Source organism: Spinacia oleracea, chromosome 3, assembly GCF_020520425.1.
Source record: "Spinacia oleracea cultivar Varoflay chromosome 3, BTI_SOV_V1, whole genome shotgun sequence".
Classification (NCBI taxonomy): Eukaryota; Viridiplantae; Streptophyta; class Magnoliopsida; order Caryophyllales; family Amaranthaceae; genus Spinacia; species Spinacia oleracea.
The window spans coordinates 81,192,265-81,207,834 of NC_079489.1; the positions used below are offsets into that span (position 1 = coordinate 81,192,265).

General features: G+C 35.5%; 2 protein-coding genes across 2 annotated transcripts; one reads left to right on the top strand and one right to left on the bottom strand.

The window, feature by feature from the left end:
• Positions 1-431: 431 nt before the first annotated feature.
• On the top strand, positions 432-5,213 carry LOC110775540 (mitochondrial import inner membrane translocase subunit PAM16 like 2). Its single transcript, XM_021980149.2, has 4 exons — positions 432-625; positions 767-854; positions 4,663-4,796; positions 4,893-5,213. The coding sequence occupies exons 1-4, from the start codon at positions 623-625 to the stop codon at positions 5,019-5,021; spliced, it is 354 nt and encodes a 117-aa protein (XP_021835841.1). The 5' UTR covers positions 432-622; the 3' UTR covers positions 5,022-5,213.
• Positions 5,214-7,862: 2,649 nt separating this feature from the next.
• On the bottom strand, positions 7,863-11,952 carry LOC110775537 (uncharacterized). The gene is made up of 3 exons (XM_021980143.2): positions 11,725-11,952; positions 9,333-9,566; positions 7,863-8,291 (listed from the first exon to the last, which is right to left on the bottom strand). The coding sequence occupies exons 1-3, from the start codon at positions 11,746-11,748 to the stop codon at positions 8,244-8,246; spliced, it is 306 nt and encodes a 101-aa protein (XP_021835835.1). The 5' UTR covers positions 11,749-11,952; the 3' UTR covers positions 7,863-8,243.
• Between the last annotated feature and the right edge of the window lie 3,618 nt (positions 11,953-15,570).

Genomic DNA, 15,570 nt, shown 5'->3' on the forward strand with positions numbered 1-15,570 from the left:
GTTCTGAAATTTATCAACTAAACTAATTGATATTAGTGAGCACTTGGCACCCCACCAAGAAAATTTCGATTTCGTAATTATAGGTCACATGCTTATATCTTTTAATTATATCTGTAATTTGTTTTTTTTTTTGTGTACCACCCATTTCACCCTTAGGGCTAATCCGGATTCGGGGTGAGTTCTGAGTGGATAGGTTCCAGTTCCCTCTCAATTGTTATTGCGGGAGGACCGAACATGGAGTCCCCCTATCAAGTTCAGCCTCAATCACCACTGAACCAACGGACAATTGTCAATTGTATCTGTAATTTGTAAGTGTGACACAACCGAAAAAAAAAAACCAATGCTTCAACCAGGTTAACCCTCAAAAAAAAAAAAAAAAAAAAAAAAAAGAAAGGAAATTTTCTATCGAGAAGCTTCGGTTCGATTGGTCCATTCCATTCCTGTACTTTCACAAAATAATTTCCTTCCGACCTGTGCAGTCTGCCCTGCGCCTCCTTTCTCTCTACCCAAATCAGCTAAGCTCTTCATTTTCCAGTTTCTTCCATTTTCCTCAAAACTCAATCAAAGAAGAAAGTATACAAGAAAAAGCCTTTTGGAGCAATAAACTTCTAGCAACCTTGCAATGGTTGGTTAAAGTTTTCCAACATCCCATTTTATCCCCAACTTGATCATTTCTTGTTCGTTGAAATTGTTAATTAAGTTTTACTTTTTGTGGGTTTGAATGTTCTATTTTCTGATTTTGATTGATTTGAATATATCAATGCAGGCTGGAAGAATTATCGCCCAAATTCTAGTGATGGGCTCTGGGATATTAGTTAGGGCTTTTGCTCAAGCTTATCGTCAAGCTCTTTCTAGTATGTTTCTCTATATCTATTTTTATCAATTCATTTGGATTCTTTTCATTTTTAAGGTTTTCAATCAACTAATCCCACTTGTGAAACCTATGTTCATGTGTTTGTAGGGTTTTTTAATTCATTGTGTTCTTTATCCATATTATTGGGGTTTGATGTAAAATTTGTGCCCAAAATTGATGTAATAGTTAGGAGTACAATAGGATATATTGGTTTTCCTGTTTACAGGATTAAAATGATTGGGTAATGGGTGTATTTATTCTTTGATGTTATAATTATATTTCTATTTGATTATGTTTCCTATTACTAGTAGTTTGGAATATGTATTCCATGATTTTAGAATGGATATTAGAAGTCTGAAGTGTTGGCTGTTGCAATCGAAGCGAACTTTCTGTTGGATTTCTTGGCTACTCTCTTCGTGTTTCATTTAAATTAGTTTATTATGAGGAGAAGGGGAGAGGAAAGACTGAGACTTAGATGAGTTAAATCATGTTGATGTTACTATGGAAGGGGTTTGAAGATGAGGGGAAGTGATTTTTTTCAAGGTCTTGATTATATTTTTGGTGTATTGGAAAGTAGTGTTTGTGCATTTCAGTGTATGGCTCCTAAACTCGTTATATCATTCTACCGAATCCCATATATCTTCCTCTGAAAACGTCTGGTATCTCTGGAGGTAATAAAACACAAATAATCATGCCTTCACATTTCCAGTCCTTTTGATATTTCCTCTGAACCGTGGAGCAACTATGTATCTTTTGGGTAAATGAAGTCTTTCGAAACTCTACCAACATTGAGGTTTTTTGGATATTCTCACGCTTAGTTTTCACTCCTTCATGCTCCCCTGCAATAGAAAGGAAATGTTGGTTGCTTTAATATATACCATAACAATGGAGAGCAAAGAAATTTCATATCCAAGGAAAAGTTGTTTGCTTGATTTTTGTCAGCAGCAACTCTTATATTATTTATTTGTTACACTTTTTATAAGGTCCTGCAGAACTACTTTGGAAGCCACTATTTATATAATTATATTCAGCTTCTTACTAGATCTTATGAATTTCCAATTTAGCATTTGTCTTTAGTCTATGTTTTGACTTGTTATGAGAATTTTACTCAGAACAATGGATGTAGACTACGAGTCATGATTCGTATTTTTACTTTCAAGTGAGCAATCTCATAAGAGCGAGTTCTAACCTTTAAAATGGGGTTGCCTAGATCATTTTAGGTCTAGTATCATCTACTTCATTTCTTAGCTGTGGGATTCTACATGAACACTTCTGAAACTTTCCTCCACATTTTATTGATATTTTCACTTGGTGTTTGAGATGGGCTGATAAAGTTTCTCAAACAGGATGTACTCCCTGAAAGTTTTTTTGGAAACAGATGCGTGGGTCTAACATATGGGTTGGGTTTCATTTTCTAGAGAGATGTTGGGTTATGCCTTTTTCTTTTACTATTTTGTTAGAGAGATGCTGGTTTATGCCTTTTTCTTTTACTATTTTGTTAACCATTACTGGCCTTTAAGTCTGGGTTTAGTGTCTGTGAGGGCATTTTGGTGGCAAGTTGACAAGGTTGGTTACGTTGGGCTCCTCTCTCTCTCTCTCTCTCTCTCTCTCTCTCTCTCTCTCTCTCAACGCCTTTTAGTGATCGAAGGGCCTATGTTCAGATCTTTAAATTGCAACTGCTCCATATTCCTCAAATGTTTTCGGATCTGATTACCAGAAGATATATGATGCCGCCATGGCATTTTGGTTTCTTAGGTTGTTTATGTGCTTCACCTGTTTTCTTTGCCAGTTTCTTTTGACATTGGACCGTAGGAGGTTGCATTGAAACCTATGCGACCTCCCTCCTCGTTTCTTTACACTTCACTAGTGGTTTTGGCTTGATCAAGATAAGTCTTTTATGCATAATAGTGGCTTTTTGTAGTGTCAATAAAAATATTTTTCATGTTTTTTGTAAAAAGTTTCACCCAACACCCTCACTGTTGTAAGTTGTAAGTCCTTGTAATTTATAGAGTTGTACCCTTTAAAATCGAATTGGTTAAGATGCTATGTATAGTTCATATAATTAATATAAACCTCAAGCAATCTTAAACTGTAGCGTAGGGCCATAGTAAACTTCTATTTGTTAATTCTTTTCACTAATGTGCAAAATGAATGGAGTGGTCTTTTAAACATGGCTTAAGCTCTTCTTTAAAGAACTGTAGGAAAAAAAGCTCTTCTTCAAAGGAAAATTAGGCACTAACCTTAGGTTACCCATTGGGTGATCAGTTAATCACAATAGGTTTCCTGCGGTTCAATCTGAGGTCTGTGAGCCCTATGGCCTTTCATTTTTACCATATCCTTCTTTGTTTATTTCACATTCTTTATCCCCACCATCAACATATCATCTAATTTCAACTGTTGTCACTTCTATTTCCAAGTAGTCCTTCTGGTGTTCTCCCTTCTTTTACCTCTTGGCATGTTTCATGTGATGGCGTTCCTTAAATCCTTACTAGATTTAACTGCTGTCATTGGATTTTAGTTAGTTCAGTCTTTGTCCCTTTTTATCTTTCTCAGGGACTATGCTTATTTCTTCTAGATTGCTAGGCCTGCTAGCTGTTGCCCTCTTTTGGCCCTTTTGATTTGAGACGCCATTTTTTTCATTCCTTTTTTGAAGCTGTTGGACTTGTAGTCTTGATCTTAATGAAAATTCCCAGTAGGGGTCTAGGCCATTCCCTACACATTTGCCTTTATTTATTTATTTAGGGGTGGGGGGGGAAGAGGGGAATATGCCCATCACCAATTCTCCTAATTTTATTTCTACTTATTTTTATTTTTGGTGCCCATGTTAGCAAACATCCTATAAATAATTGTAATTGATCTTCGATTGATAGCTTGGCCCTTATCACATAGGCACCTCTAGATTTTGTCTCCAAATTTTCTAATTAGTCTAATGCACCATCCTTGCTTTGTTCTTTCATCGGTCTAATATAAAATTGACAGTTTACCTTTCCTACTTTTCTGTCCCTTTTGAAATTCCTAGGGCGTTGATACCACTTTAGGAGCAGATGTTATATGTCAGTGTACAGTGAAGCAACTAGAAAGGATGAAGAGTAGATGTGTGTTGTGTTGTGAACTGGATACTATGAAGTTAACTAGATATGGTTGAGATGTAAGGCGTCTTAAAACTTCCAGTTCCAGAAGAACGAAAAATTATTAATTTAGAAACATTAGACAATAAAAAACTTGATGATTTTATTTGATATTGTGTGTTACAAACTTACAATGCCTTCTACTTCTGCTTCCTATTTTATGTAAGTGTTCAAGTAAGTAAGAGATACTAGCTACATGCCATTCTACCGCTCACTAGATTTTATTGAGGCGTCAGCTGAACTTTATAGTATTACCTGAACACCTTGGACCTTTTTGAACTTATCACAACTTACATTTTCCTGACATTTTATTCCCTCTGTCCCATACTAGTCTATAGACTATACATATACATTTTTCTGGATGTCCCATGTTAATCTTCATTATCTTTGCTATTACTTATATGTCATAGGAAATAGATAATGTGTGCATAATTTATTTTCTTCTTGTTTCGAATGTTAAAACATAAAGGATAAGTATTGGTCAAGGAATGATTAGGGGTTTACTACAGCCCTTTATCCTTTTTTGTTTGATTTTGAAGAAATACGTGGTGTTAAATTATGAATCCAGCCATAGAATCTTGTTAAGCGTGTAAGATTTCATCTCATGGAAGAGTACTATAAATTGCCCATGCAATTTGCAGTTTCAACTTTCAACCATTTTTAACCTTTCCTGCATTGCAGATGCCTCGAAAACTGGTGCAGCTCAGGAAGCAATGAACAATACCGTACGCAGAGCAAGTAAAGCCATCACAGAACAAGAAGCAAGGCAGATTCTTGGCGTTCCTGAGAATGCGGCCTGGGAAGATATTTTGAAAGTACGTTCACATCTCTTGATTTTCTTTTTGGTGCGTGTGTGTTGACTTTCTAGTATGTTTGGTGATTGTGTTCATAATTTTCATTGGTTTATGCAGAAATATGATGTTTTGTTTGAGAGGAATGCCAAGCAAGGGAGCTTCTACATCCAATCGAAGGTCCATAGAGCAAAGGAGTGTCTAGAAGCGATACATCAAAGCAAAGGTCAAGGTTCCGCCAATGGGTAACTTGAACTTGTTGTACATAAAGAGAGTATCATCTTGATAATTAGAATATGAATTTTTAACATAGTGTTTGTTCATTTTTGGTCCTTGGCCGTTTCTGGCCCCACCACCGTCTCCTCTACCTCTATGCAACGAGATATTGTTTGTTTCATAAAAGTTTTTGAAGCATCACATGAGTAGTTACAATTGTGTTAATCATATCTATTCCTCAATGTATGAGTATGAGTAGTTAGCCTGCAACTTGACAATATCTTATAAGCAGATTTTTGGATACTTTGATAAGGCCAAAACCATTCTCGACAGGATAAAAACATTGGTGCCTCGAAACATTTGCAATGAAAGCAGCAAATTTGCAAAGTGCTAACTGTTCTGGTTGCTCTTGTACTTTTGTTTGGTTTTGTTTTTTTTAATGTTGTTTACAAGTGTTCTACCGTTTTCCCACCCATAATAAAGGATAACGTTTTATTTTGTTAAACCCAATGAGACAATGACTCATGCATGATGTAGTTGTAACTATTGGCTGCAAACGGGCTGTTTGGATTGGAAATGGTGAGCCCATTCAGGTTCGGTTAGTTTCGGTTTTGGAGCTTTAGGGGTTGGTATGGGTTGGGTTGTCAATTTCGGGTAGCAGTGTCTTTGGATGGGTATTGGTTGGGTCAAGTCAAGTCAATTGGAAAACTATGTCATCTCAATTGCAAATGGTTTCTCCAGGGTCCATTCGGGTCGGGCCGTCGGGGCCATTTCAGATTTTCCAGTTCCGGGTATGAGTATGGTTTATTTTGTGCCGGATCAGTTTCGGGTATGGTTCAGGTTCGGGTCGGCTCTAGCTGTAAAAGTAACGTACCAATTTGTTAGGAGTAAACTATACTGGAGGTCCCTAAACTTTGGCAAAAGGAGCAGTTAAGTCCCTCAAGTTTCAAAAGGAGCATTTTAGTCCCTCAAAATGGATGGAATCAGCTACTTTTGTTAACACCGTTTCATTTTCCGTTAAGTTCAATAAAATAATAATAAAATCGCTTTAAAGAAAAGGAAAATTAATTTACACGTGTATAAATAAATGAAAACAGCTGATTTTAATTATGACTTAGCTTTTTCAACTTACTTAGCTTTTTCATATGGCTTTTGCCCCCGAATTCTGAATCTCCCATTGTAGGCACTATGTCAGATGAACCCGAAATCCCGGTTCCGCCTGAACCAAGCACTCACGTTCTCAAGCTTTTTCATATGGCTTTTTCTCCATTTACACGTTTCACCCTTTATATTCCCTTTTCTAGGTTTTTCCACAACTCTTCCTAATCAAATCGAATTTAGTGAGTAACCCAAGCAAATTTACTCTAAATTTTCAGCAATTATCGCCATAAACTTCAGCTAATTGTTGTTCTTCCACAACTCTAAAGTTTCAAATTCTCTTCTCCCAGATGTCTGCTACTACCACTAGTTCTTCTTCTACCTTTTTCTCTCTCTTTCTCTCTCCTCTTTTATTATGGGATACTGTTGAAAGTGATCTTTGAAGGTGCACGATTATTGTGATCTCAAGCTCAAGTTGATAGATGATTGATGGTGATCATGATGAGGATCAACGATGATGCAGAGTAGCAGTGAAGAAACCAATCAACCATGGGATTTTTCCCTACTTGCAGCCACGAAATACCGAAGAAGAAGAGGAGTAAACTAAGATGGTTCGAGACTTTGAGTAAGAATTAAGAGGCGGAGGAAATTAAACCCCCTTTCAGGAAATCAGCCAAGAGGTGTCCAGAGCTTGGCTAAGCCCACTCAGAGGCTCCGATTGAAAATTCGGAGTCGGGCCCTGTTGTTAAGGAACATCCAGCAAGGTGCTTTGTTTTTGTGGTTGTGAGTATTGGTTCTCGATCGATCGATCGACTTGCTGATTAAACATGAGATTGAAGATGATGACGATGCATGGAGTTTATGGGTTTGAGCTCGGATGAATTTTACCGGAAATGTAAGTTACTTGGGTGTGCACACAAGGTGTTTGATAAATTGTCTCTGAGAAATGTTGTTGATTAACCTATGCTTGTTGGGTGTGTTAATTTGGGGGATTTGATTAGTAGGAAGCGTTGATCCTTTATTTTATTTTATTAAGTGTTGAATAATTTGGGTACAAATGGCTTTGTTAAATACTTTGAACTGCTAGTTTTTGTAAAAAGCTAACTTAAAAGGGTTTCCCTTTATTTAATTATTGTTAATATGTAAAAGTAACTGTTATTTTGTCCTTTTCTGCCTTTTATATTAATTTGCCTTTATTTTTAATTCATTTAACAGACGTTAGTAACAGAAGTCAAAAAGCAGCGGTTTCCATCCATTTTGAGGGACCTAAATGCTCCTTTTGAAACTTGAGGGACCTAACTACTCCTTTTGGCAAAGTTTAGGGACCTCCAGACCTATTTACTCAATTTGATAGGCTAGTGGCTACACATTCCGATGCACATTTTCGGTATTTTCAAAATCAATATTAATGTAAGAATGTCAGGATGAGGGGAGGCAATGGACAAAAGGTGGAGTAAATTAAAGTTGTTCAATGTGTTGTATGAGATTGGAAGAATCACATAATTTTGGGGAATCCAAAGTTGTTTTATAATCAACTCGTGGATTTTCACAGCACCACCATTTCACCATTCCTTGCTAAAGTGAATTAATTATTCGAAATCTCATCACGCGATGTTGGACCAAACAAAACCAAAGTCTGAGGAAATACAATATACAGAAGGGAAAGTCATTCATAGCTATGACAGGATAAGTGTCAAAAATGTCAAGCCACCTTACGCTTACTAGAAATTAAATCCTTTAAATAAACGCCTCACAATTCGATTATAGACAACAAGATAAAGACGTGAAGGTGACAGCTTGATCAACTTACCAAAAGGCAAAAAGACAATCCGTGATTAAGGAATTACTCAACAAATCAAACACGATATACACCTTCAGCCCACAAATGTGTCCACACTCTATCTATAATGCATTCAGATTGTTTTCGGAATGAACAAATTGATTGATTTGATTGTATTTGGAAGTCATTTTTAGGAAGTCCAGCTTTGAAGTTAGCTCTTGAAGACAAATTACAACCGAAATACAGGACATTGCCGTGTGAAAACCAAAGAAAAGTAGAAGAGGACCACAAGGCAACTGGATAATAAGGAGATCGATTTAGATACAGGGTCTGCATATTATCACCATTCTACTTCTTGGATTGCAGTCTTCCAAAGCTTAGGCTCTTACACAGCAGTTGAAGTAGCTCAGGAAGCTCTTCCTCGGCTGCACTCAACCAAAATAATACAATAATTAATTATTCACCACTACAATCGGGTTAATCTAGGACATATACCACTGCTGTCCACCATATCATACATTTGATAGGAGCATGAGTGCATCAACTCTTGAAACATGCAACATTTAGCAATTTCGATATATACTTTATTATTTAATCATGTGATTAACCACGAGATTTCCCGTAGATTATTCCTTGCCAGTACTGCAGCAAATCTCGTACAAGCAGTGTCCACAACATCATAAAAAGCAAGAGCCACATACTGTACATATCATGAGATGATAGTTGCCAAATTAAAAACATATCAAGTAACATGTTTGTGTTGTAAAAATTGCAGTGCCCTCCTTCATCTGGTACCACTCACATAGTCACATGACAACTGAGTCACTCACCAAGTCACCACAAGGACCCATGCTTTTCTAGTTTATATATACCAACTAGCTCTCAACAAAATCTTCCTCTCAATGATAAGATCTAGACACACCAATATAGGATTATTAAACATGAATCCTCAAGGTCCATAACCGGCATCACACTTAGCCTTCTATTTTTTAAGAGGTCACCCATTTCACAACTCACGGTTTTAAACCCAGGCATACACATCAACTTTGACATCAAAGTGAAGCAAATCAAACATCAAATTGGAAAACATTACTATCAAGGATAGTAATACACAATGGCTGATTTATTTTAATGCAAAATGTGAAAAGCTACAGCCAGTATTCCCACCAAATAAGTACTTTTTTTGTTGCACCAAGTAGCATGATCAAGGCCCACATCCTTTTACATTTATTGATTAAGCATCCAACAAAATGAATGCCACTTTCATGCTTAGTTTCTTAATAATGGAACTGCGCTCTACCACACAATACTCCGCAAATACAGACAGCATGTGAAAAAGCAAACATATCTTAAAATGAAAAGTCGACGAATCGCATCAATGCCAAAAGTATGATCTAGCAATTCTTAACAACCTAGACAGCTGCATGTAAAAACAACTAGATAAAGTCAGTGGAACAAAATCTTACAGTTGGAGAGTGGCTTTGATTCAAATGCTGCTGTTCGTCACCGTTTGCTTTGTTGTTAGCAGGAGCAGTTGGATTGATAAAATCTTCTTCATTACCAAGACTGGCCCTCGATGGATCTCTTTTGTTCTGTTTCCTCATTTCTCTAATTTTCGAGAAATCAAGCGAGTAATCTGGCAATGGTCCCTTCTGGTCCCAGTCTCCAAATTGTGGCACAGATAGCCATGATGCATTTCTCTGTCCAAAATAATATTTTCCTATGTCAAATTTGCAACGATCAAGGCTATAATCTTCTTCAAATGAATAATAAAGTACAAGGGAATTTTGGCAGTCATGAACCCTATACTTTTAAATCTTCAAGAAGTCTTAAAAGCATAAAATGAATTTTCAGCAATTTCAAGTTTTCAACCACCATGTCCCAACAAACCATAAGCAGCAGCGGCTGCCAGATACTCGTAAAGAAAGAATAAACAAGACTCACAAAGTAAAGTAAATCGAAGTATGAAGTATTTCTGTCTACCAAAATTTATTCTTGGAGAACGGAATTTGGAAAGGCGCAAAAATAACATATCCCTGTGGTATTTAACTATGTTTCATAGTACCAAGCATATCCCAAAATTTCACAGTTCATTAACAATTTACTTGTTGCAATTAAACTCCCAAGTACCACTCCCTCCCTCCATTCTTTTTTATTGTTTATGTATTCCATTCTAGACATTACTATTTAGTATTTATTAAGATTGGACTATTTCCTTTTGTATAACAATTTTTGGATGGATTTATGTGCCATCATTCAATTTTATCCCTATACTTCCACAAAATATGTGCCAATCATTAATTTTCTATTCATTGAAATCATTTTTTTTTCTTTTATTTTTTTTATAATTCATCCAATATTTTGATTCATCACCCAGTGCTCCCATTACTTAATCTAACAACCACGAATATATACCTACACTTGTCGATCACTTTGAACATCAATAATAAAAGTAGAATTTGCAAAAACAAATAGAAAATAAACTAGAGGAATCTATCCCTACTTTAATTATTCGATAATCCGCGCCTACATAATACCAAACAAAAATATATAAAAATAATATATATAAAAAGAAGGAAGGAAGGGAGTAGCATATTATGACCATGCTAATGGCTTTTTGACATTTTAAATTTGCCTTTGTTATATCGTCAAACAACTACTAAAGTTAGGTAACTGATTTTTAGCGAGCCTAAATTAAAGACTAACAGGAGTAGCTTTTCATAGTGGTATTTGGCTTTTTATCCAAAACGTTGGTCAATGGGTATGGGAACAGTGTACAGTCTAATTAGTATGACAAATACAAATAACTAAACCAGTCAACAATTGATTGTCAAACAAAACAATTTTTTAGGTAGGTACAATGGTAATTTTGTTAGGGGAAAGCTGGTGAAGCAACATATTCTCAACAGAGCAAAATAGGTAGAAGAAAAACTTAACATGACTTTTCAAAACCATAACATGTCCTCACCGTGATTTACTCCACTTCTCAAAAAGCTGTCACCTTAATCTCCTATCTAAAACAACCCATTTAATCCAACTAATACCCGAACAAATATTCAAAAGCGATCAGGCTAAGAAAACAACATATACCTACGAATTCTTCCAACCAGTCAAATTAAATGCTATAAAACTATTCAAAATCTAATAACCTAACACATTATTATGGTCATCGTTTCTGTAATGATTCATAGGTTATTTTTATTTTAATGATTACAGTATAACGCGTATTGGCTTTCGATTGTGGGTACAATTGTGTGAAAAAAGTACACACTCCTATTCAATTATAATCAGTATTATGTATAAAGATACTACTAATCTCAAGTTAGCCAATCTGGACTTTGCTCCTGTCAAAAAAAAATCTGGACTTTGCTATAAGAAAAAGTCAAACATTGTGAAAAATTCGCACAGTCGTACACCTATACCACAGCTAAGCTAATTTAGTTGCTTACCTGGAATTTCACTGTCCAGCAATCAACACCAACCAGAAAATTCATCAAAAATTCTTAAAAATCAAGCAGAAAAAAAAAAGTTGACATGCAAAGACAGTATGTAAAAGCGTCGATACAGTAGTTGAAGCAAAATCGGCTTCAAGTGTCAAAGCGTCGATAAAATGAGTGTTCATATTTCGATTAGCAACATAGTTGAAGCAACAAACCATAAATAGCTTGAATGGAAACACAATTAACTCGATTATAACACAGAAAAAGTAGAAGTCACACTAAAATACTCTTGCTAAACGGAAAATATAAAAAATAAACCTAAACTAATTAAAGCTGGAAAGCGTCGAATCAGTTGATATCGAACAATTGTAAAAAATAATGAAATTCAAAGTAAAATTCAGAAGAACAAACTCAGTACCTCTTTATCTTTGCGATCTTCCATTGGAAAGAATTGTTGGAAGCAAATCAACAAAAAATTAGAAGAAAATCGAAGAGAATTGGAAAAGTAGGAAAGAAGAAGAGGAAGAAGGGAAGTTGTAATTTATGAAGGTGAGGAGAGAGAGAAAGTGGGACAGCTAGCAGAGTGACAGCAGGAAGATAATTGGAGGTGCTGGATGTCTGACGTTAGAAATCGACGAATTTGTCTGGTGAATGCTGCTCTCACTTTTCCTTTTATATACGCCATTTTATATTTGTGCACCTTATGTTCGTTTTATTTACGTAACCGCCATTTTCTCTTCGTGTTTTTTACGTGTCATTTTCGTTTTTTTTATGTCGATAACACGTTCATTTAAACTATTGTGTAGTTTGGGTGATGTTTGGTTTCTATTTTGAATAATATAATTTGATTTTTACATAAATAATTGTTACTTTGAACTATTTTTCTTATCTATACTATATATATTAAAAGGCGTTTAAAAGAAAATTTATATGACACGTGGCGCTCTTCTTATGGGGTTTGCTCAATGTAATCTTCATACACATTAAAAAAAATATCAAACATGGTTTCATAAGATTTGAACCCATGACCTTGAGTTTAATAATAAAGCCTTTAATTTACCACTAAGCTATTACATGTGTTCATGTTATCAATGCAAAAAAAAAAAATATAGGTAAATATGAATGTCATTAATGTAGTAACCCGGGGCATCGCCCGGGCCCAAAAACTAGTTAAACATTATTTGGCATCAAATCACAGAGTAAAATGTTTTGTCATTAACATCTAGTGAAAGTAAAAATTAATAATTGAAAGTGTTACTTTGTAGTACTCCCTCTGTCCCTTAATATTTGACATGTTTTGATCGGACACGCTTGCCAATGCACAACTTTGACCACCAATTTCTTTAACTACATATTATAAAAACTTATAAAATATTAATATTTTGAAAATATATATTAAGATGAAGCCAACAATATATTATATACTAACATTTGTTTTCATACACTATAAATAAAATAGGGTCAAAGTGAATTATGTGAATAGTGCAAAAAGTCAAAGCGGATCGAGTATTAAGGGACGGAGGGAGTACATAGTGATTCATATTGAACACTCATTGTTCCAATTTATATGTATTACAGAATAAAAATCATATCAAATAGGTAGATAAGATGGTAAGACTTCCACCATATATTTGGTTGGTCTCATGTTCAAATCTTTATTAGAAATGTCTGTTAATATATTAGTATTAATAGATGGCATAAATTAAAATGAGACTTTTATCAGGTCTTGGATGCCACCCGTCAAAACTTTATCAACTAAGTTGATTAACATCCACATTTTTTTTTAATATAGGCTATAATTCACTTAATTTCTCGGGTTTTTAGGATACATTTGGTTCAACGCGAAAACCACGAGCCTGGACGGTGAACAAACATATGCCTTTCCATTTCGGACCTGTTGTGCCTCAACTCAGGCCGCTCAGCTACCTCCTTTACTTTCTAGTGTAAAGTGCCAAGAGTGGTAGTAGTCTCAAGCTATGAAACACAGACACGCCATCTGACCCACATATACATGTCAAACATGTATGGGACACGTATACTCCGTGGACACGCGAAAATATGTGTCTGACATGTGAAATCAAGTGTACAACTCTTTTTTTTTTGAAATATCTAGACACTAGGATACTGACCGAATACGCGGTGGACACACTTATTTGACAAGTATTTTAATAGTAGTCAAATTTTCAATTTTTTACTTTCTTTTTTCAATTCTTTCAAAGGTCCAATGCGTTTTTGTAAGCCCCCAAACTCAAAGGCTCAAACATTCACACTTTCTGTTGTTGTGGTGCAACCGTCAATACTTCACTATTCAGATCTATAACTCATCTTCTTGTTGCTTTTGTTATCTTAATTGGTAAGCATATATTTGTATTTTAAATATAAAAGGTCTATTTATGATATATGCAGCTTCATATGTGTAATCAATCAACTATGTTACCTTATATTTGGTGATTGTAACTGAGAAGTATATTATATTATTTTATTATTTCCCGTGTCCACGTGCGTGTCATTTTTAAGATAACGTTTTCCCGTATCGTGTCTGTATCCGTTTTGGTGCAACCTATGTCTCAAGTCTCCTAGTTTGTTCTTTATTAAAAACGAGTTTTTGAGGTTTGACCACTTGGACTTAGTCCATATCCAATGGGGTTCATGTTAGGGGCTAAATAGGGGGGAGAGAGAGAGGACTTAGTCCATATATTCATGTTAGGGGCTAAATAGGGGGGAGAGAGAGAGGACTTAGTCCATATAGGGGGGAGAGAGAGAGAGAGAGAGAGAGAGAGAGAGAGAGAGAGAGAGAGAGAGAGAGAGAGAGAGAGAGAGAGAGAGAGAGAGAGAGAGAGAGAGAGAGAGAGAGAGAGAGAGAGAGAGAGAGAGTCCTCATTGGATGAGTTATAAAAAATAACGATAATTCATTTTTCATAAACTATTCTCAAAAGGTTTTCTTTAAAGTAAAAAGTTAATCCTCATTGTATGAGTTATAAAAAATAACGATAATTCATTTTTCATAAACTATTTTCAAAAGGTTTTCTTTATTGTACAAAAACGTTTTAATGCTTAAATTATTTAGAAAAGGCTGGAAAGTAAATAAGTACTAGCGTAGTACTCCTTCCGTTCCTAAATAAGTGTCCACTTTGGACATTTACACGGTAATTAATAAAATTGAATGGTGTGTAAGAGGTAATGATTGGAAATGTTTTTTTTGGGGAAAGGAAAAAATAGATAATTGTTTAATAGATAAAGTACAAAACAGAATCTGAGAAAAGAGGAGGGAAATTCAGAAAAGTACACAATTGCCAAGTCATCAATCCATTAACTCAAAAAGTAACCAATAGAATTCATAGAAAAATATCCAACAGCCAATAGGAAAGCAGGAACAAAAGTACACAAATCAGAAAAGTAAGTGGGGACTTCTCACTTTTAGTGGGAAAATTTTGGCAAAAAAGGGACTTTTCTCTCCAATATTTTCATATACATCAGGAGAGAGAAGAAATTGTACAAAACGAACCCAAAAACTATACAAACACAGAACATTTATTCAAAACAAAGGCTGAAAGCTTCATTTCTTTTGGCTTCTTCTTCTCAGACAAAATGGAGGAAATAAATGATGCTGAATGGGAAGATGTTGCTTGGAACATTAATGATGCTTGGATACCAGAATACGATGAGGATGGTCACCAAATTGATGAGGAGGGGACTTTTTTCGACTTGAATGAAGCAGCAGAAGAAACAGGGGACATGGAACACATAGTGTTTCCATTTGATCTCAATGAGACACCAGAGCAGCATCAACACAATTTTCAGCAACAACATGTAGGTGACCGGGGTCATCAACGCAAGAAGAAGCCAAGGCTCAGCTGTGACACAAGGTTGCAAATTCTGATGTGGTTGTTGAACAACCACCGCAAAAGGGACAAAGACAAACCATATTATGGAGCATTTAAACATGTTGCTCAAATGTACAATGTGCATCCAAGAACAGTCAGACGAATTTGGAAGCAAGCTAGGGCACAAAAAGAGGCATTCCAGAGATACAACATGGCAACAAAGGCAATAAATGCTGGCAATAAATGCTGACAAATAAGGGGACACAATTAGAAATCAACATAGAAATGAATAGGTTTTTCGATCTAATGCCAGTCTATATGTGTTACGAAACTATTCGTTTCCTAAGACATAAAGACTGGAAAAAGATCGAAAACCTAAACACATCAGTTTAAGGATCTCAGGTGTCCCCGAGCCTCATTGAAGCACATTATCTTGGCTT